The sequence below is a fragment of the Sciurus carolinensis genome, chromosome 17 (genome assembly GCF_902686445.1).
Source record: "Sciurus carolinensis chromosome 17, mSciCar1.2, whole genome shotgun sequence".
NCBI classification, from domain to species: domain Eukaryota; kingdom Metazoa; phylum Chordata; class Mammalia; order Rodentia; family Sciuridae; genus Sciurus; species Sciurus carolinensis.
Window position 1 is genome coordinate 55,362,912 of NC_062229.1, and position 24,055 is coordinate 55,386,966.

At 44.2% G+C, this 24,055-nt stretch overlaps 1 protein-coding gene across 1 annotated transcript in view; it reads right to left on the bottom strand.

Annotated features, from left to right (window-relative positions):
* The window catches only part of Cacna1d (calcium voltage-gated channel subunit alpha1 D), a 306,525-nt gene that overhangs the window by 82,417 nt on the left and 200,053 nt on the right, over window positions 1-24,055 (bottom strand). The window contains 7 exon segments of the mRNA XM_047530661.1: window positions 92-299; window positions 429-654; window positions 1,673-1,833; window positions 5,895-5,921; window positions 6,915-6,974; window positions 7,234-7,321; window positions 22,588-22,757. Coding sequence (XP_047386617.1) covers window positions 92-299; window positions 429-654; window positions 1,673-1,833; window positions 5,895-5,921; window positions 6,915-6,974; window positions 7,234-7,321; window positions 22,588-22,757 — 940 coding nt within the window.

Genomic DNA, 24,055 nt, shown 5'->3' on the forward strand with positions numbered 1-24,055 from the left:
TGAACTGTGAGTCAATAAGAAGGTAGAGGTTTAGCTGCCACTCACAGTGTGCTTTTCTGGGACAGGAAGGAGGGGGAAAGGAAGGACTCACCTGAAATACTGTCAGAAGTGCTTGGGGGAAGTTGTCAAAGGTGCTTCGCTTGGTTTGAGTTTCATCAAAATTAAACTTGCCGCCAAACAGCTGCATCCCAAGCAAGGAAAAGATGATAATGAAGAGAAAAAGCAGAAGCAACAATGAAGCAATAGACTTCATGGAGTTTAATAAGGATGCCACCAAGTTGCTCAGAGAGGTCCAATGCCTACAAGTCAAGATGAAGGTATGAGCCCAGAGCTCTGCAGGACAGAACAGAACATCCTCTGACCAGAGATGGGACTCATCTCCACTTCTTAATCAGAAAACACCTATGGCAAGGCACACACTTCCTTACCTGGTCACTTTGAAGATTCTCAAGAGGCGCACACACCGGAACACAGAGATCCCCAAAGGGGACATGATTTCTAATTCCACCAAGATGGTCTCAGTAATTCCGCCACATACCACAAAGCAATCAAACCGGTTGAAGAGAGAGACGAAATATGCCTGGAGACCCAAGCTGTACATTTTTACCAGCATCTCACAGGTGAAGAGAGCCAAGAGGACTTTGTTAGCAATATCTGGAAAGACAGAGGTTACCCATCCTTAAGACCTCATGTGGGAGATACTCCAGCTCTTCTTTTCTCCTGGCACCTCCTTCCCATTGGTCCCCACAGGAAATACACCAATGCTTTGTCTCTTTCTCGTCTATTACACCCATGACAAAAATATGGCATTAATGATAGTCTGTTTCTCTGCTGGGTTCTGGTTATGGTACTTCTACTACCAAGATGTGCAAATCTGGGCATTGGTTTCACTGATTATGAAACAGGTAGAGAGAGCTTATCACACACTCTCTAAAGCTCTCCAGCACTAGAAATTCATGATTCTGCATGAATTTTTAAAATTCAGGTATTAATAATGTTTCCTTTTTTTTTTTTTTTTTCATTTCCCTGGCACCCAAACACAAAACCTATCTAGTCTGGTTTACGACACTGATATCAGAAGTGGTCACCTATCAATGTCATTTCTAACAGCAGGAAATACTGCCAAGCAGGCTTAAGAGGTAGAGGAAACAGATGTGAGGGAGGATTTCTTAAGAGCTCAACACTGTCAAGTTCAGACTGGGCTGGCTTTGGCGATGACCTCCCACCCCCAACCACCATTTCTGGACATTTGAGGCAGGGGAACCAAAACTACTTGCCCAAAATAAAGCTTCCAATAAATAAAATTACAATAAAGATTTCAATGAAATAATAAATAAAATTAAATTAGAATAAAGATTCCAAAAAGGGCAGGGAAAAGGTCCTTCCAACTCCAAGATTCCTGGATCCTAGGTTGTCTCAGGGCCAGGACAAGGAGATGCTCAGCATAAATCAGCTCCAAGGAACTAACCACATGGCACAGGCTGCATCCCTGCTCCAAGGCTTGCCTGTGTTTGGAAGATTCTTCCAAGTTAGCCCTCCATAGAATTGTTCAATACTTCATTACTAATACTAAACTGCTGTTTAGTATTATTATTGATCAGATAATACTAAACAGCAGTTAGCCACCAGAATCTCTAATTTGGAACAAAAAGAGCACAGCTTCCGCTCATACCTTGAATCTGCGTCAACCAGTCCGGCTGATTGTAGTGCTCAGAGGAAATGGTTAAAGTGTTGAGAAACACCAGGACAATAACCAACCAATAGAACGTGACAGACTTCACGGCAGCCCTACATCTTCTGCGATTGAATCGGTTCCAGCGACGCCAGCGTCGGCTGAAAGATAAGCAGACGTTACTCCCTAGATGACAGATACAGCATCTGCAAGCCCAATAAACCTCGCTGAGAAATGATGTGGCTCTCACTCCAGAGGTTCAGATTGGGTTGGGGGTTCAGGAAGAAAAAAATGTGAACAAATGGCATAAAAATAAGCAGACCTCATAATATAAATAATGACGGTCTTAACTTTTAAAAGTATAATCTTGACTTGATTATGCTTAGTTTCCCTTTTGTGGTTATAAATAACCTCAGAATCTGTCTTATGCAGTCCTCAAATGAGTTAGAAAATCTAGATATTCACAGATCCACATGCAGATGCACAGCTGTATACATGTATAGTTCATAAACCCAGATGGCTCGTGGGTCTGTTGGTATTGGTGCAGAGAGCCACTTAACTTATTACATACATTGCTCACAGTCTCTCATTTGTCATATAGAATTTATAAGCAGCCAACTGCTCCAAAATCATAGTTTTTAGGGAAGTTTTTAATACTTCCACACATCTTTGGGGTTTCTCTGGAACCTGGGGGTTGTAGAAGCTGAGGAGGACATGAGTCTTCATACTGAGTCATCAGATGCCCTTTCTAACTAGTGATGCTCAAAATAAACCTTTAGGAGAAGAACCAATATTGAGTCGTGTTTTCATAAAAATAAAATGAGCTGAGCCAAACAGAGAAGTAGCATGTCCTCCACCCACCTTCAGTTCCTGTGTGAAATTAGGGAAAATATTCACTCCCTTAACCTGTCTCTTTCCAGAAAACATTCCTGCCACAAGGGGATGGTTGGTGAAGTGCACCATGGGCTACTGCTCAGTGACCTGGATTCCAGGCAAGAGTCAGCTGGGTGGCAAAGTCCCTGCTCTGTGGGCCGAATTGCCTCACTGACGCCGAATTGCCTCACTGATGGGGATGGAGACACTTCCTCTAAGATACTGACTAAAGAGGAATCTTCAGGCTGCATTCAAGAGGCTGCCTTGGCTGGCTCAGCTGGATTACTACATTTAAACAATGTAACTGAGGAAGTGAGCAAAGGAGGAATTGAGCCACTTCCTCACCAAGACCTGGATCAAGCAAGGTGTGTTTTGCTATTGCTCTTGCTGTGCAGTTTCCAGTTAAAGAAACGTGATGGCCTGCACAGAAAATCTCTACCAAGTACACAACGACTCCAGTCACTCACAGCTGGGGTTCTCTGGAGATGTATAATTTAGCACACATAAGCAGGGCGGCCTGAAAAGACCCAGTCTTGGTGGGTCCATTCTATGCTGTAATGACAGGGTACAAGGACATCCCACATCTAGGAGACCTTAGCGTCCTATCCCCTGGAAACCTGCAGCATTCACATCTTGCCCCTCAGTGGGCTCTGCATGCCTTGGTGGCCTGGTCTGTTCTCTCAGACCAGTGTTCCTAAGCACTGACTATGTACCCAGTGCTGGGCAGATGGGAATGAAGACGGCATTGTCCCTGAAAAGCATCCAGGGTTGTAGTAAATGACAAGTACAAATCCACGCCAAGTACTAGTCTTGGATATGGAATACTGGTCAGGAGAAGGGAGATAAAATTGTCCTTTGGAGGCATCAGGGAAGAATTTTCTGAAAAGCAGAGATTTGGGCTGGATCTTTGGATAAATAAGAGTAACACGGAAGGCAGGTGGAAAAGCAATCCACCCAGAGGAGACTGCAAGGAGAGAGGCATCGAAGGGGTAGAAACAGTGGCACCTTTGAAAACTGAGAGCAGACCAGCATTGCTACAAAATGGAGAATATGGGAGGTTTGTCACAAACTGAGGCAGAAGATAAATCAAGGGCCAAATTATGAAGGCCTTTCCATGCCCTGTAGTAACAGACAACCACAGAAGAGCCATTTTTTTTTAAAGTCATGTTTGAGATGTAATCTATGTACAGTAAAATTTACTCTTTTTAGTTATACACAGTGAAGATACTGACCATCTCCATCCCTCAAAAAGTTCCTTCAAAGCCTTGGGCAGTCAATCCACCAGCCTCACTCCTTGCTTGATGACTATGATCTGTTTTCTGTTCCCATTGTTTTGTTTCATCCATAATGTCGTATAAACAGAATCGGCCTTTGTGTAGCCTTTTTTTTTTTTTTTAATGAGATAATTTGCCTATAATTTGATGGGTCAAAGATAGATGTCACTTGGTGTGTAATACAATACTATCTTGGGTTTAAAGAACCTCATAATTTTATATCCTTAGACCTCCTGGAAGGGCCTAGAAGTACCAATAATAACATTATTAGATATTATTACAATGTTTTATTATGATTGTTATTGGCATTTCAAGACCTTTGGGATCTAAGGAGGACAAATCTGGCCTTTTGAGACCAGCTTCTCTCACTTAGGGAAAAAAAAATGCTTTTGAGATTCATCCAATGTTGTTACATGTATCAGTTTTTTCTTCTTGTTGCTAAACGTATTCTACCATATGAATACACTTTGATTTTTCTACCCATTCACCATTTGATGGATATTTGGGTAACTTCCAATTTGGAGTAATTATGAATAAAACAGCTATAAACATTTATGTAAACTTTTTTTGTAGGCATATATTGTCATTTCTCTTATATATATACTTTAGAAGCAGAATTATTAAATCAGCAAAAAAGAAACTACTAAACTACAAATTTTTTTCTGGGGGGTAGGGCATATGGGGAATTGAAACCAGGGCTTTGGACATGCTAGACAAGCACTCTAGAACTGCAATCCCAGGCTATCTTTAAAAAGAGAGAGAAAGCTGTCATCTAATATGACCACCAATATTGTATAGAAATACTACCCATCAGCATCCTTGCCAGAATGTGGTATTATCAGACATTTAAGTCTGATCTACTCTTACATGTATGTAGTGGTATCTAATCGTGATTTTAATTTTTCTTTTTCCCCAATGACTGATGGTCATGTGCTGATTTACCATCCACATCTTTTTTTGGTGACTTGCCTATAAAACTTCCTGCCATTTTTTATTGGGTTGTTTTATTATTGACACTATTCTTTATTATTCTTTATATTAATCATTCTGTATATATTAATCATACACAATTTGCATATATGGTTTGCAAACATTTTTATCCAAGTCTACAGCTTGTCTTTATTTCATAATAAAATAGAAGTTTTAGGCCAGGCACAGTAGCATATGTCTGTAATCCCAGCAACTCAGGAGGTTCACAAGTTCTAGGCTAGCCTCAGTAACTTAGTCAGACCCTGTCTCAAAAATGTTTTAAAAAGGTCTTGGAATGTAGCTCAGAGATAGAGTGCCTCTGAGTTCAATCTCCAGCTCCACATACCCACTCACAAAAGAGAAGTTTTAATTTTTATGGGGTCCAATTTATCAAAATTTTGTGTTATAGATTCTACACTATTATATCTTAAGAAGTCTTTGCCTAACACAAAGTCACAAAGAATTTTCTCCTGCTTTCTTCTAGAATTTTTCTAGTTTTAGGTTTATATTTAGTTATTTATATTTAGTTCTATGTACATTTATATTTAGTTATATTTATATTTAGTTCTATGTACATTGTTTGAATACAGCAGGAAGATATTTTTAATTGAAAAATAACACTTAAATGAGAAAGTACTCAAATCTCACATATAATTCAAAGATCTTTACTGACTAAACATGTACCCTGCATCCAGACAAAGAAACTGAATATCACTAGTATCTTACAAGACTTCTTGAATGCACTTCTGTGGAAAGCTTGTGTGTGCATGGGGTTGGGGGCAGTTGCTGAAAAGTGACAAGAAACATCTCTTAGAGACATGACAAGTATTGACTGGGAGGCAAAAAACTGTCCATTATTGTGTCTTGTTGGTTCATAGCAGCTGTTCCTACCATACAGCTCCCCGAGGCAGGTCTGTAGTATTTAGTGGACTGACTGAAATTCAGTATCAATGTTGACTCCCATGGAGTAAAACTCAAGCACAGAACGATTCCATGTAGAAGTCAGAATTTAAAACATAACGGTACAACTTCAAAACCAATGCACAGGCCAATAGAAAACAAAACAAAACAAAACAAAACAAAAAAACCAGAATGAAGATACCAACCTGAGTTTGGATTTTGAGATGGCTTGGCTGAAAGAAAAGAAAAAGGTGTTAAGATTTCCATTTGAAAGATGTGAATACATGCTCCCTCCTCGCTTCAGCGGTGATATGGTAAAAGCCATGCACAGAAGCCTGGATTTAGCACCCCTGGTAGCCACAGCAGGTCAAGTGGGTTAAGGGTAGAGCAGAAATCGAGGTGCTGCTAGTGCCAGGCAGGCAGGTTGAGCACCCTCAAGGACCTGGGCAAGAGAAGACTCTTGGCTCCATTCCCCGAGAAGCCCTGACAACAGGCATTGATCCCAGGTGTTCTCTTGCCACTGCTGAAGCCAACAAGGCCTTTAATGCCTGCAGCCCTGCCCCTCATCTCAACAATAGCATCCGTAGGAAAAGGAGCACCAGATGAGGGGGTCCTGGCTGTTATTCACAACTGGGTGAACATGGGAAAGCAGCATGCCTTTTTGAGCCTCACTGTTCTCATCTGTAAAATGGGGGAAGACAAACCCATTCCCTGCCTACTTCACAATGTCATAGGGAGGGCAGAGCAGAACAGAGGCAAAATCACTTCATGAACCGTTGCATACACTGCCAAAACATCATCTTTATGAAACTCTGCCAAGAACAAGATTGAGTTCTCGTAAAGATAAGACCTAAAGGACACTAGCAGGAAGCAAACAAGACAAAACAGCACAGGGTTTCCCAAAGCGGGTGGTTCTTGGCACATTCCGCACTGCCAGACCCTGCCCTTCCCGCTGCTGCAGCCCAAACCATCTAGAAAAAATCCAGTGGGTGTTAATGGGATGGTGTCCTCCAAGGTTAGGAGAGGGTGGTGCAGGTCTCCAAAAAAAAGGTGCCACGAGCAGCGGATGGCAGGGCTTTCTCATCGGATCGCTAGGCATGAGGCTGGGAAGCCCCATGAGCAAAGAAAAATTTAAAGAGTGCCACTTTCTACTCAGCAACTGCCATTCAAGCTCTTTCTCCAAAGCACGATGCCAAACCCGACGGGAAGGAGAATCCAGCCTTTACCCCCACCGCCGGCACCCCGAGGGCCCCGTCTTGGCCGTGCCTCTTCTTTTCCACCAGCACCTAATGAACACAGCAGGTGGCCGGGTTAACTGGCACAGTTCCCAGCTCCACCTCAGCAGGGACTGCTTCTTAGGAAGAGGACTGTGGATTGCTGGGCACCCCAAGGGGCCTGGCACAAGAGGAAGGGTGCTGAGGGGCCAGAGCCCGCCCACCCTCCTATACCTAAGGCCATGATCCTGAGGCTGCACTGCAATCTGGGGTGTCTCAACATCAGCTTAAAAAGCTGTGAGGGGTAGCAGGGAGCAGCCTCCACACTCACCAGAGACTTCCACAGCAGCCCTGGGTCTCGCCTTCACCACTTACGTTCTCTGTATTCACAGATTCAGTCTCACTGGTGGGCATGCTGGCTGTGGGGAGAAGAAAAGGCTTTAGACAGAGCACTGGGGGTGCTGTGCTGCTGGGAGCAGGCCAAATGCAAACCTCAGGAACTGCAGAGGAGACCAAAGAGGGCCCTTCTGGGCTTGGCATGTCCACTACACGGTACTCTGTGCTTCCGGGAGTCTGATTTGAGAAGACCATTCTGTCAGTCCACAGTCTTGCCAAGAAAGGAAACAGAGGCCAACATGAGTCCTGCCCAGGCTGCAAGAGACCTGACACAGGCTTACCTCCTGATCTCCAGATCACACTGCAAAGCCATCCCAACACCACAGTTACCAATACATCTCTCCTGGACCAAAAGGAGTACTAGAGAACATCTGTGATTAAACTTAAGAATTCATAAATACATTATTCTCAACACACTGACAGTGAAGAGCTATTAAGGATGGGAAAGGCATGAAGGAACCGTACACAAAATCTTTAAAGGTTAGGAGCTTAGTCAGCTGCAAGTGGTGCATGTCTATAATCCCATTTGCTTGGGAGGCTGAGGCAGAAGGATACCAAGTGCCAGTCCAACCTGGGCAACTTAATAAAAGCCTGTCTCAAATAACAAAGGTGTGATAGACCACATCTGGGTTCAACTGCCAATATTAAAAAAAAAAAAAAGGACTGCTACTTCTTAATTGATCTGCTAAGTTCTGCTAAACTTGTAAAGTCAGTATGCAGAAGTTCTCTCCAAGTAATTTGGCACTAGAATACCGAGGTCTTCGAGATTAATAAAGGGGAAGAAGAAGTGTTTTGCCAAGCAGTGAGTGGACAGCAGAGCAGACTTTGGTCTCATGTTACTGAGGTCTCTGAGCCCCCAAAGCCTATCTTTTCCATGGCAGGATTCTAAGGAGTGGCAGAAATGTGGAAATGCAGGTCCAGAGATTCTCTCCCCAACCCAGTCACCATGTGGAACATGGGCATCCACTTGATTCAACCCTACAGACATCAGAAGCACATGCTGGAGCCCCGGCAGTAAAGGAAGTGTAGGGACACAGAAGAGAACTGTACCTGGCTGGAGGAGAGGTGGGGAGGAGCAACCCCCACAACAGATTTCTAGCAACTGTGAAGAGCTCCCTCAGGGGTCTCCACAACACATTCTGGAGTAAAGAATGACTGATGCTGCTCTGGGACATACGAAAGGAGGTTGCCAAAGATCAAAACATGGGAAAATTGCCCAACTCATGTACTTTCCCACCCCCATGCAGAGTTCTGCATTGTAATCACAGGATTTTTTGTTGTTCTTTTTAGTTATACGTGACAGTAGAATGTATTTGAACGTATCATACACACATGGAATATGACTTCCCATTCCTGTGGTTGTACATGATGTGGAGTTTCACTGGTCATGTATTCACATATGAATATAGGGAAGTTATGCCCCATTCATTCTACTGTCTTTCCTATGACCATCCCCTCTTCCTTCCCTTCAATCCCCTTTGTCTAATCCAATGAATGCCCCCCCCCCAATTCTGTGTTAGCATTCACGTATCAGAGAGAATATTTGGCCTTCAGTTTTTTGGAATTGGCTTATTTCACTTAGCAGTCTCCAGTTCCATCCAATTATGGGCAAATGCTATAATTTTCATTTTTCTTTATGGCTGAGTAACATTCCATTGTGTTTAGATACCACATTTCTTTATCCATTCATCTGTTGAAGGGCACCTAGGTTGGTTCCATAGCTTAGCTAGTATGAGTTGAGCTGCTATAAATATTGATGTGGCCATGTCCACTGTAGTATGCTGAATTTAAGTCCTCTGGATATATGCTGAGGAGTGGGATAACTGGATCAAACGGTGGTTCTACTCCAAGTTTTCTGAGGAATCTCCATACTGCTTTCCAGAGTGGTTGCACCAATTTGCAACTCCACCAGCAATGTATGAATGAACCTTTTCCACTACATACTCACTAACAGAAAAACTAGAGATAGTAGGAACATACCTCTACACTGTAAGAGCTATACACGTTAAACCCAAGGACGACATCATTCTAAGTGGAGAAAAATGGCAAGCATTCCTAAAAACTGGAAGACAAGGATGTCCTCTTTCACCACTTCTATTCAACATAGTTCTTGAAACTCTAGCCAGAGAAATTAAACAGAAGAAAAATTAAATGGATATGAAAAAGAAAAGTGTTTTTTGTTTGTTTGTTTGTTTGTTTTTGTTTTTAAATAGACCTTACAGTGTCAATAGGAAAGTCTTTCCCCTTAGGGCAGGTGACTTCTTAATAAGGATGCTTCAAACTTCATCTGCAAAACCTGAGAGGTGGCAGGGTGAGCAACAGGGTCAACTGCTCTGCCCGCAAGGCTGCTCTGCCCCAAGGGCTGACTCTGTTCTGGCAAGAGATGTGATAAAGTTAAATACAAGGATGAAGTGGGATCTGATTCAAAGACCCAGAGGTCTGAGCAGCAGTCTTCTGAGGATACCAACAGAGATCATCCCTGGTCCCTTTCCTTTTGTGAGAACCCAAGGAACTGAGCCTGCTTCTTTGGAGACCTTACCAGCCCTGCCCAGGCACTCTTAGAGACAGGATTCAGAAGCAAAAGCCAAAAGAACACAATTATAGACTTGTATTATACTGCTGGTATTCTCCTTCTTTAAGTTAAAAGAAACTAACTACAAACCTTTGATTCACTTTTTTCACTGCTCCATAGGGAGAGAGAAAAAAAAAAAAAAAAAGGAAAGAAGCAAATGGAAGAATCTCACCATCCAATCATGGAAAACTCTTGAATACTCCATTACTACAAACACCACACACACACACACACACACACACACACACACACACACACAGCTCCTGCACTGCCCTCTCAAGGACTGTTTCATGCTCTGACTTCTGCAGAAGATCAGAGGATTGTAGGAGTCGATGAAACTGGTAGTTGCCCTTTTCTCTCATAATGTTGCCCTGTCTCTGAAGAAAATCTCAGCAGGAGACCCTTTTCACAACCAACCAGGAGTCATCCCTTTGTGAAAAGTAGTTATTTCAATGACTAAGGGGGACCAGAGGCTGAGGGCAGCACAATACACCAGCGGAATGACAGGCCCTGGGTCTGCCTGCCTCCCTGTAGCAGGTTGCCTCTCTTCGAGCTTTTTCCTGTCTATAAAATGATGGTGCTATCTCCATAATCTTAAGGATCATTTCCATTCTCTGTTAAATATCTCGTGGTTCTGACATGGATCATACTGGGGAACATTACTCATTTATTTCCCAAAGGGTAAACTTCTGAGCATACTAAATCCTTGTGGATTTTTCACTCTCTGGGGCTGTGGCTCACACTGATATAGGTACCATTGTTGCATTTGATTCCTAAGCCTCATTTTTCAAATGATCTAATCGAAACAAATTATGCACTGCCTGTGGAAAGTAGGATAGGGGATAATTTTACATTTCTGGCTCTAGGCCAATTATTAGTGTATGAAACTTTCTATCTGATCTCTAAACTGTGTGGGGAGAATAAGTAACACCCAAATCCCAAACACAACACAGTGAGGCTGCAAGTTGTGTGGGCCTGAGTCCAGGCTGCACCCAGGGTGAGGATCCTTCTGTTCTCCAAGCAGATTCTGTCCTCAGGGGCAGAAAGGAAGGTGCCTGAAGAGCAGGTGTGCAAATTAGCCACATGCAAGTTTAACCCCACATTTGTGACTCAATTTCTGAGTCTTCATTTCCTTGTCTATAAAATAGGGAGCACCTATCTCATGGGCTGTAGGCAGAACTGATGAGGGTGAGGCATGAAGAGAGCCGGGTCCTCAGCACTGGGTAATCACAAGTGTTAATCCCAAAGAACATCTCAGAAAAGCTCTCCTGGAGCTCCCCTCAAGCAAAGTGACCTCCCTGACCACTGCACAGAAGCACCTAATATGAACAGTCTTCCATCTGAATCAGCTTTGGCCACCACGCTTGGTTTACATATTTTGTCTTCAAATGAGTGACTGTCTAAATCAGCCTGTCATAGAACAGCAACTTCTCCTGTCATAATTATTTCACACCTACAGAGCCACAGGCATGTAATAAATACATCTATTCCAGAATTTTTTGTCAGAGTCAGAGGAGGAGTGGAAGGGGAAAGAGGAGGACATGAATAGTGACTGTCTGTGCTACAACTGAGCTACCTCATTTGGTCCTGGAACCAGACATTTGATCTGGTGCCTCAATTTGAACAGAGGAACCAAGCATGGACAGAGGCCCTGGCAGTCTTATGATTGGCTCCAGCCTCTAGATTCCTAACACAGGACAGGCAGGCAAGCTCCTTTTGTGAAATATTGAAAAAATTAGGCCCAGTGGTAAAGACCTTGTTTGTACATTAAAACACTTTACCCTTCACTTGTACTGGCCATTCTTTTTTATTGGGGGGGGGGCATGGGTACCAGGGATTGAACTCAGGAGCACTAGACCACTGAACCACAGGGTCTGAGTTGTTAAACACCCCACTTCTGCTGAGGCTGGCTTTGAACTTGTGATCCTCCTGCCTCAGTCTTCTGAGCAGCTGGGATTACAGGTATGCACCATCATGCCCAGCTCATTTTTTTTTAACATGAATAAACTAATATGAGTTTTGCTTCATTTCACTCCAACAGGATTTCATCTACATATTTAAAAATCAGGAGAAAAGAATCATGAACTGTTAGTATTTCAAAGGGCTACTGAGAGCACAGGAGATGAGCTTTGTGATTTCAGAGACTACAGAATTGACCAACTTGCCGTAGGACACACAGCTACTTTAGAAGCGAGAGCCTCCCTGATTTCCATCCAGTACTCTTTGTATCATGCCATGCCATCCCTGAGGTTTCGGCAGACTCTTAAATACGCTGGTGTAGTTTTTGGTGTTCGTATGTACTTTAAATTCCACGAATCAAAAAGTTCCAAAGTCAAGCAAGTCTATGACCCATCAGTGTTGTTTTACCATTCAGATGGCCTTCATTAACCCTTGGACACCTGGCACAAAAGCAGATCATATCCAGATCATCCCAGCGAACGGGGACAGTACAAATAACAAGCTATACTGGTGACTATTAGAATTTTATGCAAATAAGAAGAATCATAAAAATCCATATAAGAAAACCCACAGGCAAACTTCTGAAACAGATGCTCTTGTACCAGCTGCCAAAGCATCATGACTGTCCCATGCAGGGAGATTATTCTGTCCCCTCCAGCAGAGATTCTACGTTAATTGATGGCAAGTGACTAGGCCTCATTAGGGTGCAGAAAGACCCCTCAAGCCCCCCCTCCTACCCCCAGTCACCAGCAAGGGTCAGGCCTTCCGGGAGAAGGACGCTAGGACCATAAGAGTAGGGGTAGGAAGCTGCAAGTCCTTTTCTCTAACATACTCCAGGGAACTTGAGAGTAGTGTTGGGGAAGTTTCTTTCTTTCTATAAACTAAAAACCTCTTTTCAGCAAATCTGGGTGAAATCAAGCATTAGGATAAGCCTGTTACCTGTAATGGGGTGCTGACTTGCACTGCTATTTGCTTGCTGAAAGTCTGGAAAAGCCTGTGCTTTGTAATCTAATCTAAGCACTGGGATCTGGGGAGAGCTCCAGGGTATACCCCGAGGCTTCAAGAGTGTGGGCACACTGAGGAGGATCCTAGGGGCTGCTGTGGGTGAGGAGATGGTGCCTACAGTGGTCCAGCATACCCTTGACTGCAGACGTGTTCTCAAGGTCTATGTGGCGTGGGTAGCCTGGGCCAGCCTCCTCTTGGATCACTCTGTAGCTGTGGGTCACAGGTTTCTCTGTAAGATCTTGTGCTGGGTCTGGATGTCATTGTGTGCACTGCCACAAGGAAATAACCTTCTTTCTCAGGCTAGCGTAACAAAGGGCATTTTCACCAGTGTACAGAGATTTCTCCACCTACTCATTCCAAAGGACAACAATTCTCAACCAAATCTTCCTGGCTTGTGAATTCCAAGGCAAGTCATCACACAGAGAAAGTGAATAAGACTATGATTGGATCCAAGTAGGCAGCCTCAAAAGAATGTTCACCTTTAACAAGCATTTCAAATTTCCAGAACAACTTCCTTCTGTGATGGAAGCTAATGAGGTCAAAGACACTAGAAGAGACGTCAGGAGAGCTTGCAGTGTCCTCAGGCGACAGAGGCAAAGTGCCTTTTTCACCCGCACTTAGTTACCTATCTGTAGAATGAGTTGCAGGACAATATCATCTCTAAGATCCATCGACTTCTTACCTGCTGTAATTGGAAGAAAGCGGAAATACCCATGAGCTGTCTGGTGTTACTACCCACAACTGGGGGTTTCCCTTGCATTCTCTTAGCTCTGCAAGAAGACAAGGAACAAAGAGACAAGAAAGACTGTGAAGCCACTGCCCAGTACCCTTGGGAAGAGTCCTGCAGCCTGCTCAGGAAAAACTGACTCCAAGTTCCCGCCAGTCAAATGCCCCAGGGAATGGAGCTAAGCACCAGAAGGAGCAGCTCCCAGAGGACTGTCATCCCCAGGAGGCCCTGGAGCCTCTAGTGTGGCAGCCCAGTGGGAAGGCTTGTCTCAAGGCAAACTGAATGCAGGGTACCCAGCCTCCTTCTGAGGACTGCCACAGCAGCAGCCTCAGTCACTGATGTCCTGGGTTTCCAAGCTCCACTCATCTGTTCTTCTCCCTAAGACAGGCTTTCTTGCATACTAAGGGATTTCTTTTAGCATTTCCTCCTAAAACCTAACTTTCCCTTCAGAGAAAGGAAGGGGCAACAGTTGAGGTCGGATAACTGAGCAGTGGCAAATTTGGGTTGTCTTCTCAGGAGGCAAAGTTTAATGCCAAGATCTCATGTTTTCATCTTATTTTCATGACAAGCATAATGTAACATGCCTGCCAAACTCAAAAGGACCTGGACATCCCCTGAAGGCATTTTCACATGCTGGTGGTTACACACAGCTGACACAGGGTAACAGACTCTCATTGCTGTAAGGCAGTCAGACTTTTCTTGGAGAAAGTGGGTCAAGGCCAGATCAAGGTTTCCAGGTCTACAGCAAGAACTGTATCCAGACAACAATGCTTTCTGCGTGACCAGTGACTAGGGCAGCACAACAGCCATACAAATGTCCTGCTCCATTGTCACCAGCAGGGTCAGGGTCCAATCAATTGAAGCTTATACCCCAAAATAAGGTTAGTTTCCTGAAAATATTAGTCTGTGTCCTCTCCCTGAACATCTCAGGAAACTAATGGAGATGCCACAAGAATTCTTAAAAAGTCACAAGGTCTTATCTAAGCCTTCCCTTGGAAGGGTGAGTCCAAGGACTGATTTCTTCTCTTCTGGGAAAAGGAACCACTCAGCTCATTTTTAGTAACCAACCCAGAGCTATATTCTAAGTTAGTCTTTAAAGACATTTTTCTTATGCCCATGACAATATCTCCTGCTTAATTAAAGCCCATCTTCCTTACAGAAGCCCTTGGGAGCTATAACAAGTCTGCCTCCTGTACAGAAGCCCCTTGTAAACACTACAGCAGAGTGAGCCAGCCCCATGACCATCCTTAACTCACCGTTCTGCGCCAGTCAAAGCTCCTCCCCCTCCTCTCAGGGCCACAATGCCTTCTGACAATTCCCTCATTCCTTTCCTCTTTCAGGCCTTCTGATGAAACCAGGACTCTAGTGTAGTCCTTAAGACACCATCCATGGGTTGTTCCAGTTCACTTCCCTTAATCTCTGAGCTCAGCAATCCCACAGGTAGCAGAAGCTCATTCGTGCTCTCTCTCTCTCACACACACACACACACACACACACAAAACAAAAACAGTGTAACATGTCCTTCTGCTTCCCAAGCAGCTGGTTTTGTATCCCTGCAGTCTGAATCTTCTCAAGCACTCTTCTTTCCAAACAGGGTCCCAGGTGGCAGCACTAGGCTGACCTTGTCAGTAGTCTAAGTAAAGCTCTGCACTGCTGTCCAGCCACAGTGGTGACCTGGGCAGAGCAGGGCAGGGGGGCCAGCTGCTGGCATAAATGCCTGCACAGTGATGGTCCTGACTGCTCAGCCCAGGGTTTCTGATGAGGGGTATGGGCAACACTGTTTTAGGACATTGTCTGAAATGTAATTGTTTTCCACACAAACCTATTCTTACTTGCAAAGGCAAGTGCCCAAAAATCTTTGCATCTATTTTTAGCTTCACTCTTGAAGCTGCCACCACTATTTTAGCATGGTCCTGGGAAAACCAGTCAGAGATTAGAAGACCAAGAAGTCACTTGAAATATGCAGCCTGGAAAAAAAAAATCAATCAAATGATATTATTGGAATTTCTAAACAGTTCAAATTTTAAAACATCATTTGGGGAAAAGTGTTTTAAAAGTCTGTCTTCCAGTCTAAGAATATTCATGCCAAATGAAATTTTCTGAGTTCAGTCAGCTGCTTCTTTGAAAGGTACAGTTCAAACAGAAAGAAAACTGCAATGGCATCTTGGTAAGGACACACATTTTAGGGAAAGACAAGAAAATGGAATGACCAAGTTTCAAAGAAATCAAGCAATTAAAATATAGGCATCTGCCAAACACACCGCAAGGCACATGCATTTCACACAATGCCTATGTGCAGGGAAAAGGCACCAGATATGTTGGACAAAGAGTCTTCTGAGGAGAAAGTTCAATCTCAGTAATTTACCGTGATCTTTAGCCCTGCGTTGGCGAAAGCAGCAAAACTTCCTTTTCTTCTTATCCTCTTTTAGCAAGTCCGCCACTGTGACCCCTTCAGGTTGAACACAGGCAATTTCATTACCATCCAGCAGAGGGCAGCAAGAGCAATGCAAACAAGGGGCATGCAGCCAGTCCCATGCCAGCCCAGGGGTGGCCTCACAAGAGATACTGACCTCTGACATGCACCTGACACCTCCCTCCCCCTACATAGAAATCTACATACAGTTCAGGGCCTGAAGGGACAGGGGCAATGTACTTGCTATAGTTACTATACAAACACTTGTCTTCAAAAGGAACTACAAATGACAAAAGAACCCACTTTAGACAAAGGCTTCTCATGTTTGGTGGTCCATCAACTGTTAGAGAAGGGACATTTCAAGGGAAGGCGAGTACCCTGAGTACTGGTCAGCAGTATGATTCCAACTAGTCCTGCTATGGGGGACAGGATAGGTGGAAATGAAAAAGGTGGGTTCTGGATTCTCACAGCCTAGGTCTAATCCAGAACTCCCACTTACTGCCTGCTGAATGAGGACAGGTTACCTAATTTTGCTAATCCTTAGTTTCCTCACCTGTAAAATGTTAAGTTTGACACATGTACTTCATGAGGTTGTTTTAAGAAGCAAATGGTAGATAAGGTAATATGAGCAACATGCTTGGTTTTGGCAAACTGTGGCTGACCATAATTATTATTATTATTACTACAACTCTCCTATGGCCACAAGGTCACAAGAAAAATGATTCTGAGATCTCTAAACTCTTGCAATTCTTTATTCCACGAGCACATCAAATTGTCTAATCTTTGAAGTAGAGACCATGTGCTCCAGGCAGGGGAACTATAGAGGCAATTCTGAACATCAGGAGCCGGCAAGGGTGAGGGGAGACAGGTATAGACTACTGGTAGGCTGACTACACTTCTAAAATGGGCATCCTCATTATAAATCCCTTTCTCCTAACCCACATGTCCAACAAGAACATCAATATGAGTGTGTATACACAGGAGCATATACTCATGGGGGTTAATAGTGTTAGCATGTAGATTGTGGCTGAATTTGCAGTTCAAACCCCAACTTAGCCACTTGACAGCCATATGGACTTGGAAAGCTACTTAACATTTCTTTGTGCTTTTGTTTCCTCATCTGTTGTGTGAGGAATAAGAATCCATGTGCCCATGACCCTTCAAACAGTCTCTAACACATAGGAAGCACGTGATAAATGCTAGTTATTATTCTGTGTCCTTTCCTGCAACAAATAACAGTGCTCATATGAGTGACACATGCTATGCTTGATGGCTGCCACACAATGGAGAGCAGAAACACACCCTATGCCTGCCCCCATGGAGTTCAGGGTCTTGTGACTAAAAAACATTAATCAGACCATCACACAAATAAATCCCAAATGGCAACTCTGATCACTGCATGAAGAAGTCACATGATGTAGAATCCATAGTCCTTATATGTTCTTTTTAAAAAACTTTTTAGTTGTAGATGAACATGATACCTTTATTTTTATGTGGTGCTGAGGAACAAACCTAGCACCTCACGCATGCTAGGCAAGCACTCTACCACTGAGCCACAATCACAGCCCCTAATGTTCAATTCTTATAATGCCAGTCAAATTCTTATAATGGCAATTCATTGAAAAATAGCCAAAATTTTGCTTTAAAAACATGGTAAGATGTCTATGGAACACAGTTCAGGGCATCTGAACTGTGGTGGAAACTGTCAGCATAGAGTCTCCACAAAATCCTACCTTCTTATGTGCAGAAAGTCATGTGTGAAAACAAGAGGCCCCCGACTGCTAAGCCTGGCTCCCTCCAAGGAGAAGGAAGAAAGAATTATATTACTTTACATGCATTGCTATTATATGAGTTCTTTTCAGAGGGAAAATATTACTTTTGTAATTACAATATGTCAAAACTAAACAAACAAAAACCACCTTGACTCCACAGGGACTCCACACACCTGGTTGGAGTGCAGCTCCTCCACATCTCCAAGTGGGGCAGTGGGCCCTAAGCTCACCTCCCTAAGCTATCATGAGGCTTCAGGCAATGGAAGAGGTGAAGGTGCCTTTACACACAATGACTACTTTATACCACCCCAGTGGAGATGGTGTGCTGGGGCATCAGGCTTCTCCCAACACCAGCCAGTGTCTGGCTGCTAGGTCCTCCTTGGTCAGCCTTCCCAGTCCCACTGCCGGCAACCTCGCCAGTGAAGCCAGGTGACCAACCTAGATATATGTTTATCATATGTCTCTCTAACTGCCCCTGTTTGCTTTACAGCTTTTCATTCAGTGTGTTCAATTCTGAACTTGAGCACTTAGGTAGTTTGTGACAAAATCATTTTATAAGTCAAAAAATTTTTAAATACAATCTTTTAAGAGAGAACCAGCAAACTGCTATGCCTTGCACTTGCAAAGAGCTTCCATCCCTGGTTTTATGACCACATCTGAAGCAAACACTGCAGGAAAAGGCACCTGGGTGCCAATAGGCAAAAGGCAGGCACTAGGGCCACCTTGTGTACTGAGTCCTGAGACTGGCAGAGGCCACACTAAGAGCCTCTAAGGTCACAGAGGAAGCAGCAGATGAACAGGCACTCCTTGTGGGCAATGTGAGAGCTTCAGGTATCCCATCCTTTCTTTGGACATCAAGTATTGTTAATATTTCTTACAATATTGGGGGGGTGGCAGTTGTTGGGGATTTTTTTTGGGGGGGTCAGAAATTTAGAATAAACTCTTTTAAATGATTTCATTATTTTAATGCTATTTTTTTAAAGACTAATCACTGACAATGAGAAGAGTTTAAAATAGAATTTGAGGCTTCCAGATTTTAATGGCCCTATACAAATTCCATTGTTAACTCAGAAGCAGCTGCATACATCTAAAAAATCACTGTGAGAGTTGGCAGAGTTTCTTAAGAAACTTGAAGCTCAGCAAAAAGTTAAATAAATTATCCTTGAAAATTCCCCAAATGCTCAGGAACCAATTTCCAAGGGAATTTTGTCCATTCAATTAATTGTGTAGCACTAGCTCTCTTAATAACAAATTTACAGAATTGACATTTTAAATAGTCCAAGAATGCATAAAATAGAACTCCTTGTCACTAGAGTCATCAGAAAGCTCAGTTAAGGACCCGATTACCTCTCCTTTCCTCCCAAGTAAGTCCTCGGGTCTGTGGGATGTTTAGTCACTGATATCATTCATGACAGAGGAGTTCCTGGTCTAAGCTACACATGCAACCCTCCAGGGAGCTTAAAACAAAAGAGCCATCCCTGACTTCTGCCCCAGAATGAAGGAGAGGCCTGGGGTGGTGTGTGGCATCAGGAAGGCTCCAGCTCCCCAGGTGACTGTAGTATACAGCCAGAGATGGGAACCACAGATGCAGCAAGTGACATTTAGCAGAACAGGGAGGAGATAATACAAGCACGTCTCTGAATACTTGATTTGACTCTGTTCCCTGGCAGTAAGCAGTGAAAAACTGGCAATGGCTTTCAAGAACCAGAAAGCTGTGCTACCGTATCTCAGAAGTGACCAAGTCAGCAGGTTTGTTTTTCACCAATACTTGAAAACCTTACAGTTTCTGAAGAAAAGTATGGAGCAACAAGTCCTTAAAAGGAGTCCTCACCCTGAGGTTGCTCAGAGGTCTAGTAGAATCTTCAAGAATACTCAGCTAGGTCAAACTTTCCTGGAATCTGATGACAGCATATTTTGCCACAGTTATGGCAATGCCTGCCTGTTACTGAACATCTAATTCTCTTAACAATTCCTTGGGTAGTTATCTTTATCTCCTTGCAACCAAGAAAATGGAACTCCAAGATGTTGGGTAATTTTACTATCACTGAAATCCAAATTCCATGTCACAAAACTCAGCCAATTCCAGAGAAAGTGATTCCACAAGCCTATGCCTCTTGTGAGTGCACCGTTATCTGTTGTGAATAACTTCCTATACCTCCCTTTGTTCATCTAGGCTGAGGCTCAGCTACCAAGAAGGTTGCTTCTCACACTGTCACGGAACTCCTCACCATCTGGGAGGAAACTACCCAACTCATACCCAAGACCCAGCTGAAAAGGGCCATTAGCCAAAGCAGAATCTTAAACCAGTAAGAAGTTAATCATTTTGAGTCACACATCACTGTGCACAGCAGAAACCACAGTGCTGCTGTTCTGAAGACACGCTGCAGCTTTATGGGCTTGCAAGTCCCAGTTATGGTTAATTATGAAGATCTGCAACTTTCAAAGGACTTAGTAAAACTATCAATGAAAGAAAGAAAGTAATGCACTTAGGGTTTTGAATATTTGTTAATTTCCACACCTTCTTTGTCCCATTTCCTCAGCTCAGACCCCCTCCACCCGACCTTCTACAGCTAAAGGAAGCCTATCCCTCAAAGCTCAGTGAGAGGCTTTCCCACATTTCCAACCACCCCCCCACCCATGCCAGCCAGCATCACTGAGGCTTCTGGGTTCACATAGCAGACTACTGTTGGTCCTTGATTGTGGTGACACCGTCTACCTTTAGTCCTATAATAAACCACTGCCTTCTCCATCTTCCCTCCATGGCAATTTCTCTGAAAGGCAAAAGCATTGCTTTGGTCATTCCATGGGTAGGTTCTTTACAGACAGTGGCAGGAAATGCTGGACTCAGACTACCCTCAAGACTACCCGAAAACATGACCTCAGTCCAAAGAAAATACTTCTCAAGTCACTGACCCTGAAAACAATTCTACCACAACTCACATTAGCAGCACTCAAATCTAGATCACTATTTCTAGAAGGGGAGCAATAAAGAGATGACAGGCTATCAGCACACGGGATGGCCTCACTTGGCTCCCCTGGGATACATCTACACCAGCAAAGAAAGGTGCTCTTCTGAAAAAGAGGGACAACACTTTCTCTGGAGTGGGCAAAGCAGCTGAAGCAGGTAGCTGGCGGGCCTCCCCAGGTCAGGACCAAGCTGTAGTCTGTAAATGAAAGAAGGCTGCATAGGCGTCCCCAAGCTTCACCTAGACGGCTTGTTGCCAGCAATACTGCAGGTGCAGAAGCACTGCAAACCAAAGGGTTCAGGTTGGCTCAGTTGCCCCGGGAGAGCTGTGCTGAAGATACGCCCACACTCTTCTTACATCTAGTCACCTAGATGTTAGAAGACACATCACTGAATTTGGAACTCAAATGTTCATTTTTCCACTCTGATCTGGTATTCAACATACACAATCAGCTCTAAAAATCCTCCCAGACTCCTGGAAGCTGTTACCTAATCCTCAGGGCTGAAGCCCTGGCCTCTTCCTGAGCCTCAGTAGATGCAGAGAGGGGAGCAGAGGAGGTGGCTAGGACTCTGCTGACCCCCCATCAGCACGTAGGTTTTATTCAGTAGTAGGAACCCGGGATAACACCAAACCCTCTCTGACAGCATGGACTCAGAGTCCCAGACTAGAAAAAACAAAGACGATCTCAGTCAAGAGTCCTTTCAGCGAGGGTTTCTACAGGCTGCTTCCTGCAGAAGAGGCACAAATCTGTCTCTCCCACTCTTCCCACTGTGATTCACCCTGACCTTCATACCCTCTGTGCTCCAACCTAAGCAAGAGCCCATCCTATCCTCTCTGAGCCTGGCTGCTTCTATTCATCCTTTAAGACCTAGGTCAAATGTCCCGGCCCTATGCTAGATCCTCCTCCCAGTTCCTGCAGAACATTTGTCTCCTTGAGTGCCCAGGGGCTCTGGCTCCTTCCACTGCATTTATTTGTGAGCAGGACTTTCCCTTCTAGAAAGGGAACAAACTATGACACCCAAGAGGTTCTGCTCAGTTAGGGACTATCTCAACATCTTTTACAAGGTACTACTGAACTCAGTTTCCTCTGCCTCTCAATGGACATGGACCTTTGAAGTATGCTCTCAATCGTTACTTTCAACTACCTTGGATTTGAAACAAATCACAAGCATTGTAGTCAATCCACTGCTGGATTTCAATTTTTACCTTTGCCCGAGCACAAATGGAAGAGCAAGAGCATGTATGTGAAAAAAGTATATAGTAAAGGAGACACTGTGGTTGACAATAGCAATTAATTGCAGTGGTTGACTGGCTATCAGGCCTTGCCTCCTGCAGAAAGCACTTCAGGGCACCTACTGTCACAGTGTGGGGTTCCAGGCAGGGGGACTGTGGAACAGGCCTCTTAACAACTGCCTGGCACAATGAACTGGTTTCTTCCCTGTCTGATGTCAGCATTCAGCTTTATGTAGATAGCACAGGTGGGAGCCACTCCAGGCAACACGAGTGTCAAAGGGTACCCTGCTCTTCAAATCCTTGTCCAATGACACTACTCACTTGCAGGTGAGGAAGGCCAGGATGAACGTGTGTCTCACCACTCCATGCCCATGCAAAAATGGGCTCACCAAATTCCTGAGGTCCACAAGGTAATTGTTTGACCCTTTTCAACTACAAAGGCACCTTAGTAAACACACATCTAAACCCCAAACCTCAGGCAGAAACCCAAAGGTGACATAAACACACTTCTTCCCGCTGTGATTTGTGCAGGCAGAGGGGACAGCATGGCTGGGAGAAGGCCATCCCATGCACAGACTGGTCAGAGGCAGGGAGGGCCTGCTGCAGGTCGGTCTAGCCAGAAGCAAGAAAGGCAACACCTACTATTTCGTTTGCCTTCCTCTCCGCCCTCCTCTTCATTCTCAGGATCAATATCTTCTGCCTGGGTGATCCAATCCAAGTAGCCCTTGAGATCCTCCTCCAGTTGCTGTTTCTCCCGGAGTTTCTGGAAATCTCCCCGTGCTTTAGCCTTCTCTCTTTCCTTTGAGAATTCTCTGAGGGAAGCAAAGAGAACAAGCACCTGTTAGGACATCCTTGGGGACCTATGTCATGAGCTGTCTGCCCTGCTGCACAATGGCCTTGTGGCAGGACACACAGTGCTGAGCACAGCCACATGAGCACAGCAATGGAGCCACACACGGTACAGGACAGAAGACAGTGTCTCCCTAAGCAAGGCTGTGAGGGTCAGAGTAGCAGAGACCACACCAACACACATGCATCATTTGTTATTCAGGATGACAGTGATCCTAAGGAACCCAGGCCAGAAACGCCATGTGCTATTATGGCAGACCTCTGACACCTTCCCACCAGGGGTCTCACCTCAGAGATGACCTCCTTTCCCAGAGCTTCCTCTGATACCTGGGCATTGCACTTCAAAGAGAAGGGACCCCAGTAGGCCAAGCTGAGGCCAAAGAGAGTACCTGGTTTAGGGTTTCAATATTTTTGGACAAAACTTTGCATTTATAATGTGTGCTGACTCCTTTGTCCAAACTGAGAAAACTACCAGGGGAGCAGTCTCTCCCCACCACCTGCAACTTTAGGCCAGAACAGTGGACAGGGTCCAGGCAGACCCCACTTGCAGCCTAGTTCTTCCTTCCCAGCAGGAATTTGAGTACTGGTGAAGCCCTACTATTTTTTTCTTAACCCTTGACTCTCACCATGGTCTTCCTGCAAAAGTTTTCCTGTAGGAGATGAAGAAGTAATACAATTTGTTGCCCATTTATGCGAACACCTAACCCTGAAGGTCTTTGGCAGGCATGCAAATGTTCCAACTGTTTGCTGTTCACTCTGCCTTCCATGTCTACAACCCTATATCTACATAAGTATATGAAACTCCACACTTGCTCAGGCAAATCAGAGTGAGGTGGACAATTACCCATTTTTTATATATAAGGAACCATCTGCGTTTCCAACTGTGAGTTGTTACAGGCACCAAAATATGTAAGTTAATGGATTTAGGAAGTACAATTAAAAAGCTGCTAGGAAAGCAGGTGAGGTTAAGGCAGGGAAGTTTCTGCAACACAGATCTCAAGATTCTGACACAGTTACCATGCCTTCCTGCCCACTTGCCTTCCAATTCAAAGCCAGCACATCTCCCTTTCAGGGACTTGCTAATTGATAAAAAAGGAAGTGACCTGCTTTCATCAAACTAAACCCCTCTTCTCTCTCTTCGCAACCTTGCCTCAAACTCTAGTTCAAGGGGCTGAACAGACACTTGAACACCCAGCGACGCCCATACTTCAGATAAGAAACTAAAATCTTTTCCAAGGTGCCATTCTCTGCTCACAATGAG